At 42.1% G+C, this 21,207-nt stretch overlaps 1 protein-coding gene across 6 annotated transcripts in view; it reads left to right on the top strand.

Annotated features, from left to right (window-relative positions):
* The window catches only part of HYDIN (HYDIN axonemal central pair apparatus protein), a 468,388-nt gene that overhangs the window by 329,157 nt on the left and 118,024 nt on the right, over positions 1–21,207 (top strand). For all 6 annotated transcript variants that reach the window (XR_011972958.1, XM_072636610.1, XM_072636609.1 and 3 more), the window contains 5 exons: positions 1,678–1,863; positions 3,254–3,492; positions 4,853–4,987; positions 12,560–12,743; positions 17,314–17,455. Coding sequence is in view for 5 of the 6 variants with exons in the window: in XM_072636610.1 (XP_072492711.1) it covers positions 1,678–1,863; positions 3,254–3,492; positions 4,853–4,987; positions 12,560–12,743; positions 17,314–17,455 (886 nt within the window). In the remaining variant the exon portion in view is untranslated. The remainder of the gene's footprint in view (positions 1–1,677; positions 1,864–3,253; positions 3,493–4,852; positions 4,988–12,559; positions 12,744–17,313; positions 17,456–21,207) is intronic.

Here is a 21,207-nt window from a genome sequence, read left to right as displayed (position 1 = left end):
TGAGAAACAGCCAAGAGCTATGACTCCATTTCTTGTCTGCTCAAAGAAACCGGTGCTGATAGGGCAAATAAGTTGTTATTACTGTTTGTTCTTTGTGATATCATGGAGGGGGTGACATGCAAGTAAGTAATCCTCCCTGGTTCCCATGCTGGGAACTTCAACCATCAGGAAAGGGATGTGGAAGTCAGGAGCCTGGGCCCCCCAGTGCAAGGCCCTCCAACCATCATGGTGGGACATTTATCTGTTCTATGGGGTGGCACTCATAGGCTCTGAACCAGCCAGGATGTTTAACAAAGGCCCAGAGCCTGAAAGAAATCAAACTGCCATCACAAGACAGTTTGGTTTAGAAATTGAAAATACAGATTAGAGTTATGCCCAGGTGGGCATTCCTGAACTTTACCAGTGCATACATCCTCGTCTCTTTAATGCCAAAGGCAGATTAGGTTGGTGCTCATCTCAATCCTGCCTCTGTCTCCTCACCTAGTTGTGAACCTTGGATAAATCACTTTTCTGAGACTGCTTCCACATCTGTAAAATGGGAATATATATACCTGGCCTGCCTGCCTTAGGGGGTGGTGGTGATTGTAGGGGTTCTGTTGAGATGATCTAGGTCAAGTACTATGTGACGTTACAGTGCTATGTGCATTACTGTTGAAATCGCTATCTTTCACAGCATAACTAATATGGAAATAGGTTTTGTGCAGTTGCACATATATAACCTCCACCAAATTTCTTATCATCCAAGGAAGGGGTAGGTGAGGGAGAGAATTTGGAACTCAAAATTTTTACAAATGAATGTTAAAAATTGTTTTTACATGCAATTGTGAAAAAAGAAGCTGATGAAAGCACAAAACTGATGAATTTCTAAGGAAAATGTTAGTGAAACCATAGTTTGGGGGTTTTTTTGACATCTTTCTGAGGAAGTTAGTTACAGAACTGTACTCCCACCCAAAGGTAAATTCCTATTGTGGCAGGAAACTAGCTCCACTTCTTGTCTATAGGGTCATTTTCTTCTCAAAAGACTTCAGCAAAACTGTGAAACCCCTACATTATCCTCATGAGCATGTTTGTGGACTCTATACTTAACCAAGCCCTTGCAGAGACACCTCATTTGGTCCTCACAACTCCACTGTAGGCAGAGCGAGTAGTAGGGACATCCCCATTTAATAATAATAATAGCTTACATTTATGTAACACCTTTTCTGTGTTGAATACTGTGCTAAGTCTTAACAATATTTAACATAAAGAAACCAATCAATGCAGGAGTTAAGCAAATTAAGTGAGGTAACACCACTAGTCAGAACCAGAACCAGTGTCCTCTGGACACCATCATTTTGCCTCCTTGCACAGATATAGGTTAGAGTGGGGAAGGGGGAGAACAAAATCACTTCAGGAAGAAGAAAGGACATTTCTAGAGTCCTCTCTTCTAGAAAGGTCCTTCTTCTTGGGATTGTAGAATGAGGTTGCAATAGACATAGAGGTCTTTCATCTTGGCAGCATGGAAATATCTGGCATGGGATGACCTCAGTTCAGTCCAAGATTTGTTACTTACTGCCTCATGGCCTTGAGCAAATCACTTCTTCACTCTTGGCCTCAGTCTCCTTCATCTATAAAATGAGGGACTTGTGGTCTTCAGGATCATCCCTTCCAATTCTAAAACCTCTGACCCTCCTACAGGAAAGACCAATGCCAGCAATAACCTCGCCAAATACTATGGTGCTGCCTGCCTAACTCTCGACTCCATTGTGTTGGATGCTCTGTCAGATTCAAACAGCATTCCGGGACTCCGGGCTCGGGAGCTCTGCATGAGGGCGACCACTGAGCAGAGCATCCGGGATGCAGAAGAGTCAGTGAAGGATGCTGGTAAGTTCTCCTGAGAAATGGGCAGGGCTCCCTGGCTCAAGGTCCCCTGGTTCTTCTTCCCCCATATAACCCTTGCTGAAGATGGAAGTATTGTTACCCTAGCTGCTTGTGAAAATGCCCAGGATTCAGGGGATAGTGTGTTGGAATGCCAGGCAGGGGCTCCCAGAAGGAAAAAATTCTCCTAGTACTTCTTTTAGAAAAAAACAGACAAGATGTCTGGACATTCTCAAGAGCCAAAGAACAAGGGAGGGCACAAAGAATTTGTATTACAGTGGAATGTTCTACTCTCCTTCACCAGCATGAACATAGAAGCTGAAGTCCATTGACAATGTTATTACACATGTACCTTCTTCATAAAGCCTGCATTCCAGAAGCATGATCGAGTTCTGTAGCTTATCTCACCCTGGAATCACCTCCAGATGAGTTTTACACCCAAAAGCTTTCTCCAGGATCCATGACCCAGTAAAAGGGGCTGTAATACACTCAAAGCTATAAATTGGAGAGTGGGAAGGGAGAAGGGAACACTCATTTCCAACTGTGTCATGCAGGGTGTCCCAAAAATCCTGGTGTGGCTTGAAGCCTTAGTAATTTGAAGAGTATAAATGCTACAAACTTAGAAAAGACAACTTTTGAAAGGTTCTTTATTTAACTTTTTAAAACACTGACATATTTCTCATTGAAGCTCAACATAACCATTGTCTCCTGCTATTTATCACTCAAGTAAACTTTGAAAATTGGTTTAAAAAAGCAACACAATTTTCCTCCATTTCCACTTAGTTACTGAGAGGATTACATTTGTAATCCTAGCCTTAAGAACATCCAAAGAATGAGGTTTTAATGCCTGCATGACAGTTTTGATGGGAGCCCACAAGGAGTTTAATGGAGGCTGATGACCATGGTAGCCACATAAGAGCGCACTAGTCCAATGCTCTGAGAAATGGTCATCCAGAAACCATCCCATGCACACTGCAAAATGTCAGGGTGTTCCTTCTTGCTAAAATTAAAAATTTATTATTCAAAACTCACAAAACTAAATGAATATAAAATGAATAATTAAATTTCAAGTGTTTTTTTTTAATCATTGCAATTTATACTTTGGACATCATTAAAATTTAAAACTGGACAAAGATTTTAGGGAAAAGCTGCAGAAAGTTCTTGAACTACTGTGGTTTTGTAGGCAGAATAGAAAGATTGAGCATTTGGATTCTGGCCTCATCTTGGGTTATTCATTTACATTCTTCTAACTACTTTCCATTGTCATGAGTGCCAACAGGTCTTAACATGCCTTGATTTTTTTTTTAACAACATTAGATTCCAGCAAGGCTCCTCTGCTGTCCTTATATGACTTCATGAACGTGTCTCTTCTCCTGCATTTTCCATTTCCTTATAGCCGTGATTACAGAGAGCTCATTAGCACAGACTTCTATAGGGCTGTCAAGAGTCAGCACTGAGAATTTGGCCAAGCGTGTCTCGGAAGCAACTCTAGTGTCCCCTGACACCCGAACAACCATCTCCAAGGGCTATCGGGGAAGCGTAGTTATGACCACCAAGACCAAGTCAGACAGCCATGGTTCTGGGTCCCAAAAACAACATCACCAGTTGCACCAGTCAGAAACATCAGGATCACAGGTAAACCTTAGCTCCCTTCCTTCCAAAGAAAGCTTGGGGTTCTCAATCCTCCCTCTCAGTAGTCCTGGCAATCAGGTAAATCCTTGTAGCCTCCTCCGTAGCACAAGAGTTTAAGTCTCTTCTACCCCATACACATCAGCAGATGACCCCAAACCCTGCTTTCTGCCATCATGGTCCCTCGCTGCTGCCACACCCTTTGCTTCCTCAAGAGACTTGGTGAAGGATGGATTGCCTTTTATGCATTTGAGATGTAGCACCTGTGCACTGTTGGAGTTTTCTGATTATGAGGTAAAAGCAACTGCTCTGTTGACCTGTTTGTGTTCCTTTGTTAGCCCTAGAGCAAGACCCAAGTACATGAGAGAGGTAGACCAGGAAGGGAGTTTTGGTAACTCCACAATGTTATGATAGAGAACCCCAAATCCCCCATGTCACCTGTAAGCCTCCTGATGGTCTAGTAGCCAACCTGGGACTGGAATTTGGACAGTCAGTCAATAGTCAACAATATTAGGCACTTCCTATGTGCTAACCCCTGGAGATCCAATGGACCACTGAGCTCAGCTCAGAAAAGCCAAATGAGCACATCCCAAAGAAAAGATGCCATCGGCAGCAGTGGTAGCTTGTCATGCGTAGCCCAGGCAGAATTGTTCTAGATAACCTATTCCCTAAGAGCTTATAAATTTAAAAGTGCATCTTTCTTAAAGATGAAAGTTAAGACTTTCCTTGATATTTTCATTCACTTGATGAATGAACATGTTTTTAAATGCCTAATATGTTTGGAGCTCTGTGGTCAGCATTGAAAGAGAAAGAAAATGTAGATAAGATAGTCCCCGTCTTTAAGGACCTTATAGGCAAGCAAACTGCTATCATAAATAAAAAGGCTTACAAAGGGTCATTTTATGGTGTACTTTTACTCCAAGTTCCAAAGATAATATGTTGGTGTCCTATCTAGAAAGAGGCCATTTTGAAGAGAAATACCCCATTTTATTTAAGGATCAGTATCAAGGTATTTTCACATTCCTGTCTTTAGTTTTAAGTTGTCCACAACTGGCATATCTTACCAGTTGGGACTGATACCCACCTTTTTATCTAAATTAATTGTATACTAGATGCTCCTGTAAGTCTCCAGCAACATTCTATAGCTATGTGGTCCCTGTGAAGAAAACACCAAAGGGCAGTGGGTCAGGAATATTTGTTGCCTTGAGCTACTATGAGGATCATTGTTTCATTAGCATCCATTAGAACTCCTTTAGTGCTATGACTGACCTCACTCTCAGGATTCCCAGAGGAGCAAACGTCCAGGGCTCTGCAGATGGGCCAGCATCTCTGAAGGGACTGACCTCCCAGTTTTCTTCTTTCACAGATTCCATCCAGCCCACTGACATATACGCCTGTTCAGCTCCGGCTCGTGGGCAGCTCCAGTGAAGCAGATATTGGGCTCTTCAGCTGTGTGCTTCCTGAGGACTTACTGGTGCAAATCATAGAAGAGAGGATTCAGGTCAGAAGCAGCTACACTGTAGAGCACGGCAAAGTCACAATTGACCTCTAGACTTGGAGTCAGGAAGACCAGAGTTCAAACATGGTCTCAGACACTAGCTGGGTGATCACAGGCAAATCACTTAACCTCTGTGCCTCACTTAACCTCTGTGCTTCAGTCTCTTTGTCTTCATGCGAGTAATAATAGCACCTCCCTCCCAGGGAGATCATATTTAAACAGCACGTAGTAGGCACGTAATAAAGACTCATCTCCTTCCTTCCTTCCTTCATCCCTTCCTCCCTCCTTTCCTTTCTCCCTCTCCCTTTTCTTTGTTTCCTCCCTCCTCTCCCTCTGTTCCTCTCTCCCTCCTTCCTTTCATTCCTTCTTTCCTTTTCTCTTTCCTTCCTCCCTTTTTTCCTTGCTTCCTCTTTCCTCCCTCCTTCCCTCACATGTTAGCCTAGTTCACCATTTCCCAACCAGGATTGGAACTTCATGGTATTTGAGTTGGAAGTTCTTGGCACTTGAGTACTTTGAAGACCATGTAGCACTGGGCAACAGCAGGTCCTCTGCTCCCCAAAACTCCAAGAATCCAGGCTTTGGTTCTCTGTTACCTTTTTCAGGTCCTGAGCTTTCTAGGATCCCCAAATAACAATGATAACTCCTATCTAAACATCACTTTCTATTTCATCAAATGCTCTCCTCACAATAACCTTTGTAAGAAGGTGGCACAGATAGTAAGATCTGAATTTTAGAGAGTGACCCTCAGCAAAGGGCCAAGTGTACACATCTGGTAAGTGGCAGAATATAGAGTTATGCCCAGATCCTGAGCCTCCAGCTTGCTTCCCATCAAACCATGCTGAAACTAATGGGGAAGAGGACAAGGGCTGTCTGGCCTTTTCAACCTGTTATAGCACCACAACTCCTCAAGTGTTTCAAGGGGAATTTGCGGCAGAGCCACTCCAAGGAAATAGACAGACCTGAGGGGGAGTGGCATTACAAATTCAAAGAGTAATGTTTTAAAGTTACAAAGATGGATTTTTTTATTCCATTCAGTTCAACAAAAACACATTAAAACACCTCTTATATGCATTGCACTGGGGTTACAAAGATGAAAAATAATACTATACTTTCATTCAAGGAAATTGCAATCCAATAGTTTTATTACTTTATGTCCAAGATGTTTATTAAAAGGAAGAAGACTAGGATGCAGTTGCTGGGAGCTGAGACCTTAGAATGAGCAGTTTTGGTCAGGAGGGATCATCTCCAGTGGGTGTGAGTGGAGGAGGAGAACAGACAGAGAAAGCAGCATGGAGAAGCAAATCCCCAAACTAGGACTTTGAAGTAAGAGGATTTCTAGATATGGAGGTAGGAAGAAAGTTCATTCTGCAGAGGTCATTCATGGGAGATAGGGGTGTGTACAGATGCCCAGAGGCCCTCCAAGCTTACTTTGGATTTATTTCGTATATATTTCTTATTTATCCAGGTGTATAAGCAAATATAAATTTCTTGAGGACAAGGACTGTTTTGTTTTTGTATTGTCTTTATATCCCCAACACCTAGCATGGTTCTTGCTTCATATTATAGCTGTTTAGTCAACTTGAATTAGAGACTAGGACAGGGTTTGGTCATGGCAAGCAGTCCAGCAAAGCTTACTGTATGGTTCAAGCCACAGTTTAGCTCGTTTGTCATTACCATATGTGGGATGAAGATTGTAAAATGCAAAATGGCCCTCAATCCTAAGTCCCTTTCACTTCCGAAAGGTGAAGGTGGCAAAAAGGTAGAAAGAGGTAAAGGCTGCTAAAAATCACAGTTTGTTAGACCAGCTCTACACATTAACTTAACTGTTGGTTCTCTAAAAGCATAAATCTTTGGGTGTTTCTAGGAAATACAAACTGCCTACGTGTGTACTTCTTGACGTTTGTCATTTCCCCATTGGTGACATAGTAACATGGGAAAACATACCCCTATAAATATGGATGGAGGGGATCTGGTCACTTATTTTGCCGTGCTTTTTGATTAAATGTCTTTTGTATTTAGTTGATGCATCTTTTCTGGTTGGTTTAGTAAAAGCAAACACATCAGTAGGGGCTTATGAGCTGTGGATTTGAGTGGTTGCTGACCCACAAAATACCAGAACATGGAGCTTTCCAAGGGTCTCATAAAGCTTTCTATAAATTTATTTCCTCAGTCATTTCTCATCATCTTAGGAAGAGATGAATTTTTATTCTCTTTGGTTGCTACTTATAAAGTACATTAAGTATTTACTAGTGAATACAGCTTCTAGGGTTTTTTTTGGTCTCCTTATCACAGCAGCTGATAAAAACTGATACACAGATTTTTCTAGGAAACTGAGATAGTTTTCCTAACTTACAAAATGGTAATAGCCCAAGTCAATATCTATTCTTTTATTTATAGTTCTTGGGGTTCTCCTCACGTAGGGATGCCCAGTTCAGTCAATCCATCCCAATAACATTAAAAGATGAAATGGGAGCAGTATGCAAACGGAAAAAAATGCAAAAGACCTGCCAAAATTTCTATAATAACCTCTGTGCTCTGTCAGCAACAATGGAATCACCACCACATCATAGCCCACAACATGTTGTACGATGAAATAGAAATGACGTTCAAGAAAACAAAGATACCTGAACCCTGCATCCACAGAGGAGGCCATGCTGATGGCAACATTTAAGGACTGAATCTCAAAGTATCTGCAAGATGCAAGGATACCAAATACTCGGGAAACCTATTATGGGAGAGGAAAGATAAATGAGAACATTAGCAGTAAATATTGACCCACTCTCCTACTTTGTTCTCTCTATATAAAATATTTATGAAAAGAATTTCTTTTTTTTTTAAAGTTTTCAATTTATTTATTTTTGGTTTTCATCATTCGCTTCCATAAGTTTTAAATTTTCTCCCCCTCCCCAAGATGTCATGCAATCTGATATGGGCTCTACACATACATTCCTATGAAACACACTTTCACATTAGTCATATTGCATGGAAGAATTATAATGAGGTGGAGAAACCATGAGAAAGGAAAAAAGAAAACAGTCTGCTTCCCTCTGCATTCCAGCTCCATAGTTCTTTCACTGGATGTGGATGGCATTTTCCATCATGAGTCCTTTGGAATTGTTTTAGGTTCCTGCATTGCAGGGTTAAGTCTGTCAAAATCAATCATTGCAGACTGTAGCTGTTACTGTGCAAAGTATTCTCCTGGTTTTGCTCACTTCACTCAGCATCAATTCATATAAATCTTTCCAGGTTTTTCTGAAGTCCTCCTATTCATCACTTGTTATAGCACAATAGTATTCTATTACACTCACATACCACAACTTGTTCAGTCATTCCCCACTTGATGGGCATGCCCTCAATTTCCAGTTCTTGACTACCACAAAGAGAGCTGCTATAAATATTTTTGTACATGTGGGGCCTTTTCCCATTTTTATAATCTCTTTGGGATGTAGTCCCAGAAGTGTTATTGCTGGGTCAAAGGGTATGTGCATTTTTATAAACCTTTGGACATAGTTCCAAATTGCTCTCCAGAATGGTTGGATCAGTTCACAACTCCACCAACAATGAATTAGTGTTCTAACATATGACCATAGATAGCTTTAATTTCTTCCTCTGAAAACTGCCTGTTTATGGAAAGAATTTCTGCATACTTTGAGAGTATCTATGATGAAAGTATGAGCAGGGAACAGGCAGCCCTTTGCAAATAATAATTCTATTGCAGGCCACTTCTACACAGCCACCTAGCTGACAGAAAGGTGCAAAGAATGCAAGATGCCACTGACCTATTGTTGGTTGATTGTACCAAATTAGGTGTCATTTTAAAGGATCTCCTCCAACAAAGTGTCTTTCTTGCATCCCCCTAGACCATCAATCCCCAATTATCAAGCCTGTCATTTTCTGACCTGCTGTTATGTTCACAACAACCTTTCCTCCTTCTACCCTCCCCTCTTTCCACCTCCTCTGTTTCCATTGACTCTGGAAAACATAATAAATAGGCTGGCATACTGTTCCACTCTGCCTCCCAGAGACTTCTCAGAACAAAATATCCAGTCCTGGCCATCACTGCCCTCCATATGTTTTCTCCCTCTATTTTTAGGGAGGCTCATTGGAGACATGGCTCAAGCTGTCTTTTATTTAGGGATCAGGAAAGGTTTCATGCAGGTGTATCATAAGCAGTCTTTTTTTTAAATGAAATACAGGATTCTAAAAGGCAAAGGTGAGGAGGAAGTGCAAGGAGGACAGCAAATACAAAGGCACAGAGGTGGGAAATGAAGTGTCACAAGGGGCAACAAGGTGGTCAGTTTGGCTGGACTATAGGGTACAGGAAGGAGAGAAAACATTAAGGCTGAAAAGGTCAGTTGGAGCCAGGTTGTGAAGGGCATATCTGACTGTCAAGGCAATAGGGAGCCATCAGTGTTTGTGTGGGAGGGTGCTATGGTGAAACCTACAGTTTAGGAAAATCACTTTGGCCATTGAATGTAGAATGGACTGGAGAGGATGGACTGGGAGGCAAGGACACCAACAGCAGAGGATTTATGTAACATGCTGGAAGGCCTTCCTCTGCCTCTTTTATCCTCTCAGTGCCTCTCTGGGGCCTCTCAGCTGTGGTCCATTGTGCTCATTTATATGAATAGCACCCCCTCTATTTCTGGTCATGCAAGACCGTGAATATCTTTAATGATATCCACTTTTTAATCTCTTTTTTAAGGATGACACCTAGTCCAGCTGTATATTCACTCCTCTCCAGAAGGTACCCCTGACTTTCCTGGACTTTCTCTACAATGCCCCAGCATCATATACATTTTCTCTTTTCTCTCCCTCTCACCTCTTTCCACTCCCCTTTGTGTGCTGTCTTCCCCATTAGTATCTAAGCTCCTTGAGGACAGGGACTGTCTTTCTTTCTGACTTGACTTGACTTCTGTCCCCAGAGCTTAGCACAATGTCTGGCACATAGAAGGCCCTTAATCAGTGTTTGTTGGCTTGACTTCTACCACAGAAGTCATCCCTGGTAAGCATGGGAGGGTAACTTTCTTTTATCCATCATAATGCTTTCCATTGTCCTTTGGATCACTGGTCATTTGGATCCTTCTGAGATCCTGTTCTTCCATTATTTCCAGCCATTGAGCATCAGCTTGAGAAGCCTGGGATTCAAGAAATGGGCCATGGTGACATCCAGTAGTTTGGGATCAGTAGGAAGTATTAAGCACTTTCCCAACTGCAGCCCTGCCTAAAGCTATATCCACAATAGCTGCATTACAGCTATTTCTGTGACCAGAAAGACCCACGACTCCCTGTCCCACACAAAGTGGATCTCTGGTTCCCAATTAGTTTCCAAGATGGGCTCACCTCTAATTCCCTACCACCAACTAAACTAAAGTGACAAACACACCTTAGTTAGGAATTCAATCACTCCCTACTTGGGCTGAAGGCTACTTATTGTTATACTAATTACAATAACCCCCAAAAATGTAATGATCAGTAGAATATTGGCAACATTTTTCTCATACGCAGCCATCCCTCATGTTGAGACAGTATCATCTAGTCTCCCAGCAGCACATCTGCCCACCTCCCAGGCTGAAAGCTTCTAACAGTCTCTGAAAGCCAAAAACCTCTGACAAGATCTTTACCTGTAAGTGAATTAGACCATCAGGCCATCTGGAACTATTTGCTTTCCAGCTCAAAGGTGTTTATCAAAATGGAGCACATTTAAATGTGGCAAGATGACCCTGCCAATTCTCGGAACAGAAATATCCATCACCAGATGCACCTGGGCAGCTAATCAGTCTCTCCTTCTGATGGGTAGAAGGCAGTTCAGCAAGATCTTGCTATTCCCTGCATTTAAAAAACAGACAGAAACATTGGCCAACATGTGCCAGTAACTTGCACTAATCTCCACAACTAATGTTATTGGATGCAGAACCATCTCAGGCAGCAATATCAGTTTTATTTGTAGGACTTTAGTTAGACACTAAAGACTTAGTCAGTCAGTCAGTCATTGTTATTTCAATGGTATCACTGCTCTCTCCACCAGGGCAGACTGAGTCCCCTCCACACCTTAGTAATAACAGAGTTTCTGTATATTAAAAAAATTCATCAAAGGTTGCCAAACTCTTTTTAATTTTTGTGAACAGAAATTTATTTTCTTTCCTACCTACTGTACCCCACCCTTTTGGAAAAAGAAAAAGAAAAAAAATTCTTAAAATAAATAAGTTTAGTCAAACTAATAAAATCACCCCATTGACGACAGCAATAAGGTTGCATCCCTTTACACCCCACCCCAAAAGAAAAAAGGGTTATTGAAGCATTTATAAGTGAACACTTAAATCCAATTCCCTTGCAAGTCATGGCATCATCTTCCTAATGTCATAGTCCTCTTCAAGAATGAAGGACAAACCACACACACACACACACACACACACACATACATATACACACATACACGCACACACATATACACACATACACACACACACAAATGAACAGAAGAGGACAAATATCTCAAAGGAAACACACAGAAACGGGACAGTTTGAAAGTTCCAGGTTGAATGTATTATATATTTAAAAGGGAAAATAACCCATATGTGTAGCAAATTCGTCATTTCAAGTACAGTGCTCTATTCTGTTCTACTTTGTGTGTGGAAAGGCTAATTTTATTTGGTGTTCAGTTCAGGAGTTTAAAAAAATTAAAGAAATGCACCTTAGTGTTCTATGCTGAGCGAATACCCAGGGTTCCATAGTCAGTACGTGACAAAGGCAGGATTTTGTACTTCGTTCCTCCTGGGGGCAAGGCCAGCTTTCTGTCTCCTGGGTAGACCACAGAAGAGATATAACCATTGTGTACAGAATTAGCTCATGCCACAAGGGCTGGAGGGGTGGACACTCTGGGATAATGTCTCTTGTCTCATGGCTCCCATCCAAGCAGTTGGGTACAACATATGCACCGTACCCCCAGATACTGAGATTCACCATTTGTAGGCAAACAATTCACAGTATGGCAAAGGTTTTATTAGAGCAAAGAGGGGAAAAAACCCAAAAGTTTGTAAATGGATAAAGATGTATGCACATCATCAGAACCCCTTAGAATTCTGACTAGTTGAGGTCCTATGGCAAAACCCTTTTCCCAAACTCTGCTATGTATTACCATCTCCTGAAGTGCGCCAGGCCACTCAAAATGAGTGATAAAGGCCTCTTGGAATCCTTGACTCTCTTCCAGCTTTGGTTCCGGGGCTACTTCCTAAACAAGGAAACAAAACAAGCATTTGTTAAGCACCTACTATGTGCCAGGGCCATCCATCTCTCCACTGTGCCAGCTACTACTCTTTTCTGATTCCCCTGGTTACTAGTACTTCTCCCACCCTCCCACCTATGACTTTGTATGTAGTATCTTGTATGTAGTGATCAGTGTGCTTGTTGTCTCTCCTTGGTAGAAGGACCATGAAAGTCACTGAAGACAGGAATCATTTTCGTTTTTGTTCTCCTTTTCCTAGAACCTTGCACACTAGCTGGCCCATAGTAGGTCCCTGAGAAATGCCTGTCAAATTGCTGAATGCTGAATGTGCTTCTGACTTGTATTTTCAGCTCAGTGACTGCTATCGAGGGGTGGTGTTCGATGGCATAGAGACAGTCTTTGCCAGGAATACAGCTTGTGCTCTCCAGTGTCTGCTCAGAGCCATCAGCAACCGGGAGCACATCTATTTTATCAACGTGGCTCAGGATTACAACATCATGAAGGCTCGGGAGAAGGCCAAAGTGGAAAAGATGGGTAAGACCTCAGGATGAAAAAAAATCATGGAATTTTCAAGACAGAAAAGTTTGTCTAGGCTACAAAAGCCTGAGCAAGATGGTAGGTAGCTCTCTTGCTCTCTCTGTCTCTCTCTCTCTCTCTCTGTCTCCCTGTCTCTCTCTCTCTGTCTCTCGCTGTTTCCCTGTCTCTCTCTCTCTCTCCACTTCCTTTCAGTACTCTTAACCTCCGTTCAAAGGAATTCTGCTCCATGTGGAAAGTAATTAGAGCTAAATCCTCAAGAGATAAAGACAGGATGGCCCCCAGGTGAGGTGAGCCAGAGGACAAACCAAGTCTCAGGCTCATGCCAGGGCTGGTTCTGGGCATTTAACCTCTTTTGCCTCAGTTTGCTCAGTTTTAAAATGGGGATCATAATTGCACCTACCTCCCAGGATTATTGTGAAGATCAAAAGAGATAATATCTGTAAAGTACTTAGCACAAGGCCTGGCACATAGTAGGCACTATATGATTTATTGTAATTTATCGCTAATTATTGTAGATAATGCTATTATCATAGAGCTTACTCAGGGCAGAAATCACAGGACCACATAATTTGAGAGCTGGAAGGGACCTTGGAGGTCATCTAGTCCAATCTAAACTCAAAAGGAATCCCCGCTAAAATGGCCACATAGAGTGTGGTACCTGAATGGGATGGAATATTACTGTGCTATTAGGAACATGGAAAATCTTAGGTGAAATTTGGCAAAGTGAATTAAACAGAACCAGAGAAATAATATATACAATAGCAGCCACAGAAATAGAAATAGCAAATTTTAAAAATGGAATCTAAACGCTGTGATTATAATGCCCATGGTTGGCTTTGAAAAAGTGAAATGAGAATCTACCTCTCTCCCCTTTCTGCCAAGGTGGGGGCCTGCAGGTGTGGAATAGTAAGCACACTATTGGCCTCAATTGATATGTTGGTCAGTTTTATTGAACTATTTTTTTCTTTTCCATTCTTTATTAAAAGAGCTAGCTTTCTGGGGCAGGGAGGGGAGAGGTTTGGGGTGGGGATATATTGGAAAATGAAGGTGACATAAAAGCAGAAAGTATCCATTAAAAATTTTAAGGAGAACGGGCCACCGTCAGCAATGGTGGGTTGTACCTCTCACCCCACTCGCTGAGTAGATTTTAACAGAGGTTCTTTGTTGGGTGTTGGTTGGAATAGATGACTGCCAGCTATGAGCTTCTGGGACTCTGAGTTAAAAGAAAGTGGGTTTGAATTCAGGCTCTACCTTATGCAAAAGTCACTAAACTTCTTTTATTTTTATTTTAAATTTTTCTTTGTAGTTGACAGATATCATTCAGCAATAAACTCTTTCCTTTTGCAAATTAGAGAAAGAGGACTTAATACAAAGTTGTGAATCTCCCCTAGGCACAACGTGTTAGTGATGGGTGTGTGTGTGTGTGTGTGTGTTTGGGGTGGGGTTTGTATATCTCAGATGTAACATGGCAGTTCCAACATTACCCTTGCTTGCCTATATGGCCCTTCTGAACTTCTTTCTGGTCTCTTCTTTTTATTTTTGTAAAGATTCCTCAGCATTCTTTACTTTCTTGTCTTCTTTTAATGTTACACTAACCCTCAAGTGCCTCCCCTAGCTTTTTCCTCCTCTCCTAAAAACCTTTGGAGGAAGAGAGCAGTCCTGAAAAGGTCAATCCACACTTTGACCAGGTCTGAAAATGTGTGTATCCCTTTGGGCACACCTAGTCCACCACCTCTCAGCTAAGAGGTGGGAAATGTGCTGCCTCATCCACCTTCTGGAACATGATTGGGCACTGCATTGATCACAGAGCTTAAGTTGTTCACAGTTGTTTCTCTTCGTAGTCTTTGTCTAAAATATATGCACTTCACTCTGCATCAGTTCATACAAGTCCTCCCAGGTTTCTCTGACTCTGTTCCTTTCAACATTTCTTAAAGTTCTATATTATCACATTAAGACATTCATGCAGTCAAAAAAAACATTAATTAAGTATCTACTATATACGAGGCATCGCCCTAAATGCTGGGGATGCAAAAAAGGACAAAGACATTGACCTCTCTCAAGGAGCTCACAGTCTAATGGAGGGGGTGGGGTGGGGGTGGGAAAGAGACAATAAGCAAACAACTATGTGCAGACAGGCTACAGACAGGATAAATTGAAGGTTATCAATAGAGAAAAAGCTCTAGCTTTAACTGAGGGGGGATCAGGATAGGATTCCTGTACAAGATGGGATTTTATCTGGGATTCAAAGAAATCTCAGGAAGTCAGGAGGCAGAGATGAGGAAGGAGCATTCCAGGCATGAAGCACAGCTAATAACAACACGCGGAGTTGGGAACTTCTTGTCCACATATCACTGAATCACAGGTGTATGAAGACTGAAAAGTAGGAGGGCTTTGAATGCCAAACGGAGCCTATGATGCTTGCTCCCAGAGATCAGAGCCCCTGGAGTTTATTGACTGAGAAAGTGAGACCTGCTCTTTTAGGAAGACCATTTTTACAGCTGAGTAGAAGACAGACTAGAGTGGGGAGAGACTGGGAGCAGGTAGACCTTCTATCAGGCTATTACAACCGTCCAGGAGAGAGGTGATGAGGACCTTAACCAGAGAAGACAAGGGGGTATATCCAAGAGATATTACACAGGGAGAATCAACAGGACTTGGTGACAGATTGAATGGAAGGGGTCAGAGAGAGAGTGAAAAGTCAACCGTGGATTGTAAGTCTCAATGACTGAGTGATCCCCGTGACAGTAATAGAAAAATGAGGAGGCGAAAGAAGGCTAATATCCATGTACTATAGTTTATTTAGCTGTTTCCCAACTGATGACCACCCATTCCTTTACTAAGACAAAAAGGGCTACTACAAATATTTTTTAATATGTAACTCCTTTCCTTCTTTCTTTAAATCTTTGGGCTAGGTCAAACACTATTCCTACCACAGTGATTTTTTGGACATCATTCTAAATTGCTTTCCAGAATGATTGAACTACCTCCACCTCCACCAACTGTGCCTTAGTGTATCTAGCTTCCCATAGCCTGTCATCTTTGCTAGTCAAATGTGTGAGTTAGAACCTCAGAGGTGCTTTAATCTGAATTTACTTAGTAGTGATTTGAAACATTTTTCATTTGGTTGTGAAAATCTGCCTTTCTTTGGGGGGGAGCTTCCTGTTCAAATTTTTTCACCATTTCTCTTTTGGGGAATGGCTCTTATTCATAGATAATAATAATAGCCAACATTTATTAGTGCTTTACTTCATTTGATCCTCCCAACAATGCTGGGAAGGAGGTTCTGTTATTATCCTCATTTTACAGAAGAGGAGACTGAGGCAAACAGAGATTAAGTGACTTGCCTAGGTTCACCCAGCTAGTAGGCATCTGAGGCAGTATTCTAATTCCAACTTTCCTGACTCCAAATCCCATGCCATATCCACTGTGTCATCTTGCTGTCTAAATGTGTTTAAATCAACTATGTGTATATATATAAACTATGTATATATCCATATATATGGATATACATATATATATACGCAGATATATATATATGTATGTATGTATGAGACATCAGACCTTTATCAAAGAAATTTACTGCCAAGATTTTTCCTAGTTAACTTTTTGTATTCTGATTCTAAATGCATTGACTTTTCAGTTTTATGTAATCAAAACTGTCCATTTTCCCTCCTATGAATCTCTCTATTCCTTGTTTGCTCATGGTCTCTTCCCTTATCCATAGATGTAAAGGGCATTTTTTCCTTTGCTCCCCTGACTTGTTTATAATGTGACCTTTTATGTCTAGGCTGTGTGTCCATATGGAGCTTATGGTATGAGATACTGGTCTACATCTAATATCACTTAATTTCTTTGGACCTCGATTTCCTCATTTCTGAAATGAGGGGGGTTGACTAAAAACCTATGATTCTATGAAAAAATACCAAGTGCTGTGACATTTTCCTCTGGGTCAGAGTTGGGGAACCCAAAAAGGCCCTATGAAAGAGATAGCATTTGAACTGTACCTTGAAAGGTAGGTAGGATTTCTGTAGGCAGAGACAACAGCATTGAGAACAATGCAGAGGTGGAAAAACATGGGATTTTTCCAGAAAACATATGAGGCACTGATTAGCATAGTAGAAAGAGCCCTGGCTTTGCCCTCAGGGGCCTGGGTTGTTCAGATCCTGGCTTTCTAAGACTGTATAGCTCTTGGCTCTGGAGCTGATGAACTTGCTGAATGTTATCCATGCTTCAGACCTGAGCCTGAATAACTGAAAATTCCTTGGGATACAGGAGAGACACTTCCAATGTTCAGCCAACAGATCTAGTTCTTTAGTTTGACAATTTCTACCAGGGTGGGGGGGAATGAGGTGGGGAGGCAGACAACGGAGAGAGGGAGAAAGGGGAAAGAGGCTTGAGTCTGGAACTTGGACAAAGAGCAGAGGTCCTAACAGCAATACTGACTGTCAGTGTAACATGCCCTTCCCTCAGCTGAGAGCTGAGGGCACTGCAGAAGAGACTCAGAGAACATTCCCCAGCCATCTGCCAACCTTTCCCTGGATTCACTGTTTCCTCTCTCCTTCAACAGAGAAGGAGCACCAGGAGATGATTGCAAGAGAGAAAGCACGTTTGCAAAAGATGGATGAGGAAGAGTATGACGCCCTCACAGAGGAAGAGAAAATGATGTTTGACCTGGAAGTTCTGCAGGCCATTCGGGAGAGAAAGAAAAGGTCCGTGACTGAAATAATGAGGCCAGGACAAGGGTGGCCCAATCAGAGTGCCCCTGCCTCCCCCATGGGGTCCCTGTCTCTGCATTGACACCCTACGCTGCCTCCCAGCCCAGCATTCTAAGGACCCCCTACACTCCCCTCCTCCCCTCCATCTCTCTCTCTCCTCCTTTCTCTTCTCTGCCTCCTTCACTTTTCAGGTCTCTTCTGCCAACTTTACACCATACCCTCCCTGCAGCCAGCAGCAAGAATGGGTATGAGGGCAGAAGGACCCACAGCCTACAAGAACAGGCAAGGAGAAAGGACAGAAGGAACATGAGCCCCAAAGCCAGCTCTATGTATTAATGCAAAGCTGGTGAAGGGAGCCCCCTCTCCCAAACCTAGGGTTGCTGAAAGAGCCTGGATCATGAATGAAGGAATGAAGAGCATTTATTAAATGTTTACTACGTGCCAAGCACTGTGTTGGGTCTTGATATGTCTCTCACTTTGTCCTAGCTTTCATCCCTGGCCAGTTGCCGCAGGGTGGAATAATATCCAATAGCTATGTTGGTGGAGAGCTTTCAAGGTTTGCAAACCACTTAATGAACATTTTCTCATGTGATCCTTGCAGCTCACAGTTGGAGAAATGGAGAGCCACATAATAAGTATCTGAGACAGAATTCGAACTCCAGGTCCTGAGTTCAGATTCCTGGCTCCAGGTTCAAGACTCTTTATACTGTACTGTCAAGCTGCTACATATTTAAACCATGAGAATCCCAGAGGAGTCTGTACTAGATTCTTGACCTGGCCTGACCAGTCATCCCCTAAGGACCCTGGTGAATTCGGGGGAAGATAGTAGGTCTCTTGCTAAACTGAGGAGAAGGAGGAAGTGTAGAGAAAATTCCCTCTATCCATCGGTTGGCAACTGATCTGTGACTTCTAGTCTTGGAAAGTTGCCTGGGGCCCTGAGAGTGGAGAGATTTAGCCAATCAGAGAGGAGATTCTAAACTCGGGCTTTCTGATTCAGCACTCTAAGCACTATGCTCCTCTATCCCCCATTCATCTTGTCTATATTTTTGTGGTCATGGGTTTTACTACTGGCTCCTTTCTTAGATTTTGTATCTTGTGCATTTGGGAGTGTTTTGGTGACCTTTTGTGATATCATATCTATGCCATACTTAGTGTGGCAGATACAGGGTAATCATTTTTTTCTTCCCCCTTCCTCTACCTTTCCTTTTACAGATGAGAGCCCTTTTGATTAGATTTGCAGGTTATCAGTCAAATATATTCCTTTTTTAAAATAATTTTTTTCCAAATTACATGGAGAGACATTTTTTTTAATTGGGTTTATAAAATTTTAGGTTCTCTCCTTCTTTTTCTCCATCCCCCCTCGCTGAGATGGTAAGCAGGTAAATAGGTTATACATGTGCAGTCATTTAAAATATATGTTCAGAATAGTCATGTTATGAAAGAAAACACGGACTAAGAAAGAAAAACATCATGAAAAAAATGAAGTGAAAATAGTAAGCTTCAATGTGCATTCACACTCCGTCAGTTCTTTCTCTGGAGGTGGATGGCATTTTTCATCATCAGTCCTTTGGGATTGTTCTGGAGCATTGTATTGCTGAGAGTAGCTAAGTCATTCACAGATGATCATCATACCATGTTGATGTTACTGTGTGCAGTGTTCTCCTGGTTCTGCTCACTTCACTCAGCATCAGTGCATGTAAGTCTTTCCAGATTTTTCTGAAATCACCTTGCTCATCATTTCTTATAGTACAATACTATTCCATCACAATCACATACCACAGCTTGTTCAGTTATTCCCCAATGGGAATATCCTCAATTTCCAAATCTTTGTCCCCAGAAAAGTGCTGCTATAAATATTTTTGTACGTGTAGGTCCTTTTCCTTTCTCTTTGATCCTTTTTAGAGACAGACCTAGTAGTGGTGGTTGTCCTTCATCTTCGAAGAGGACCAAAATGAAATCACCACTGTAAAATGAAGTTTCAGTGTGTCTGACTGTGGCTGATCAGACCAATACAAGCTCAGAATGCTGTACCATAGGTTGGGCACAGATAGTCCATGTGAATATTTCGGGTGAATATCCCAAATTTGCACATCCTGCATTTACTTTGTGCTGTCTCAATTCTGCTTTGTTCAAAGACCACAGCACCCTTTCTTATGTGGGCATGCCATGCTAAACGATCCTGTGCCAGTGTCTTCCATGTTGCACAGTCAAATCCAAAGTTCTTGAGAGAGCCCTTGTAAGTGGCCTTGTATCACTTCTTCTGACTACCATGTGATCGCCTGGCCCATGCTAGTTCTCCATAAAATAGTCTTTCTAGCAAGCGTACATTTGACATTCGAACATTGTGGCCAGCCCACCGGAGTTGTGCTCTCTGAAGCATAGTTGGAATACTTGCCAATTCAGCTCAAGCAAGGACTTCAGTGTCTGGTACCTTATTCTGCCACATGATCCTTAGAATCTTCCTAAGACAGTTCAAATGGAAGTGATTCAGTTTCCTAGCATGGCACTGGTGGACTGTCCATGTTTCACAGACATACAACAATGAGGCTCTATAGAACTTCAATTTGGTACTCAGCCTAATACCTCTTCTCTCCCAAACTTTTCTTCAGAGCCTCCCAAACACTGAACTGGCTCTGGCAATAGGTGTATCAACCTCATTGTCAATGTGTACCTGGGAAGTACACTACCAAGGTAAGTGAACTTATCCACAGCATTCAAAACTTTTCCATTTTTTTAAGCAATGGTTCCACATATGGATGGTTTGGTGGTGGCTGATGGAGCACCTGTGTTTTTTTGATGTTAATTATTAGACCAAAATTAGCACAGGCATCAGAGAATTGATCCATACTTTGGAGCTTCAGAGGCTGCATTGACTGCACAATCATCTGCAAACAGAAAATCATGCACCAACACTCCCTCCACTTTGGTCTTACCTTGTAACCTTTTCAAATTGAAGAACTTACCATCAGTATGGTAGTTGACTTTGATGCTGTGTTCATCCTCATTGAAAGCATTTGTCAACATGTCTGAAAACATGCTAAAAAGCATGGGAGCAAGCACACAGCCCTGTTTCACTCCACTGGTGACTGGGAAGGCAAGAGAGCTTTGTCCATTATCCAGAACCCAGACAAACATGCCATCATGAAATTGACATAGAATATTGATGAACTTCTCTGGGCAACCAAATTTTGACATAATTTTCCATAAGCCCTCATGACTAACAGTGTCAAAGGCCTTGATCAAATCTGCAAATGTGTACAGACCTCTGTTCTGCTCCTGGCATTTCTCCTGGAATTTCTGGGCAGCAAACACCATATCGACTATTCCTTGGCCCTTTCTGAAGCCACACTGGCTCTCAGGTATATGACCATCTTCCAGGTGAAGGATCAGCCTATTAAGGAGGACTCTAGCAAGAATTTTGCCAGCAATGACTGAGAGAGAGATCTCCCTGTGATTGTTGCAGGACAACCTATTACCTTTACCCTTATAGAGATCTGCATCCTGAACCATTGTCAATCGCCTTGATTCTGTCCTGCCACTGGACTATAACTCTGGAGGAGAGAGTGAAGCTGACAACTTCGTGCAACTCTGCCTCACTTAAATCCAATTTACTCACAAATCAAAAGACATTAACCATACCATTTCCCTATTATGCCTCAGAGTCCTGTGGCAATAGGCAAGTGATGAAGCAGCAGGTGCAGATACACTGGGAGCTGTAGTCACAACCCTGCACACAGGTGGCCCAG

This window comes from Notamacropus eugenii, chromosome 1 (assembly GCF_028372415.1).
Source record: "Notamacropus eugenii isolate mMacEug1 chromosome 1, mMacEug1.pri_v2, whole genome shotgun sequence".
Lineage (NCBI taxonomy): Eukaryota > Metazoa > Chordata > Mammalia > Diprotodontia > Macropodidae > Notamacropus > Notamacropus eugenii.
Note: the sequence above shows the minus strand (reverse complement) of the source record. Positions and strands in the feature narration are given on the sequence as shown.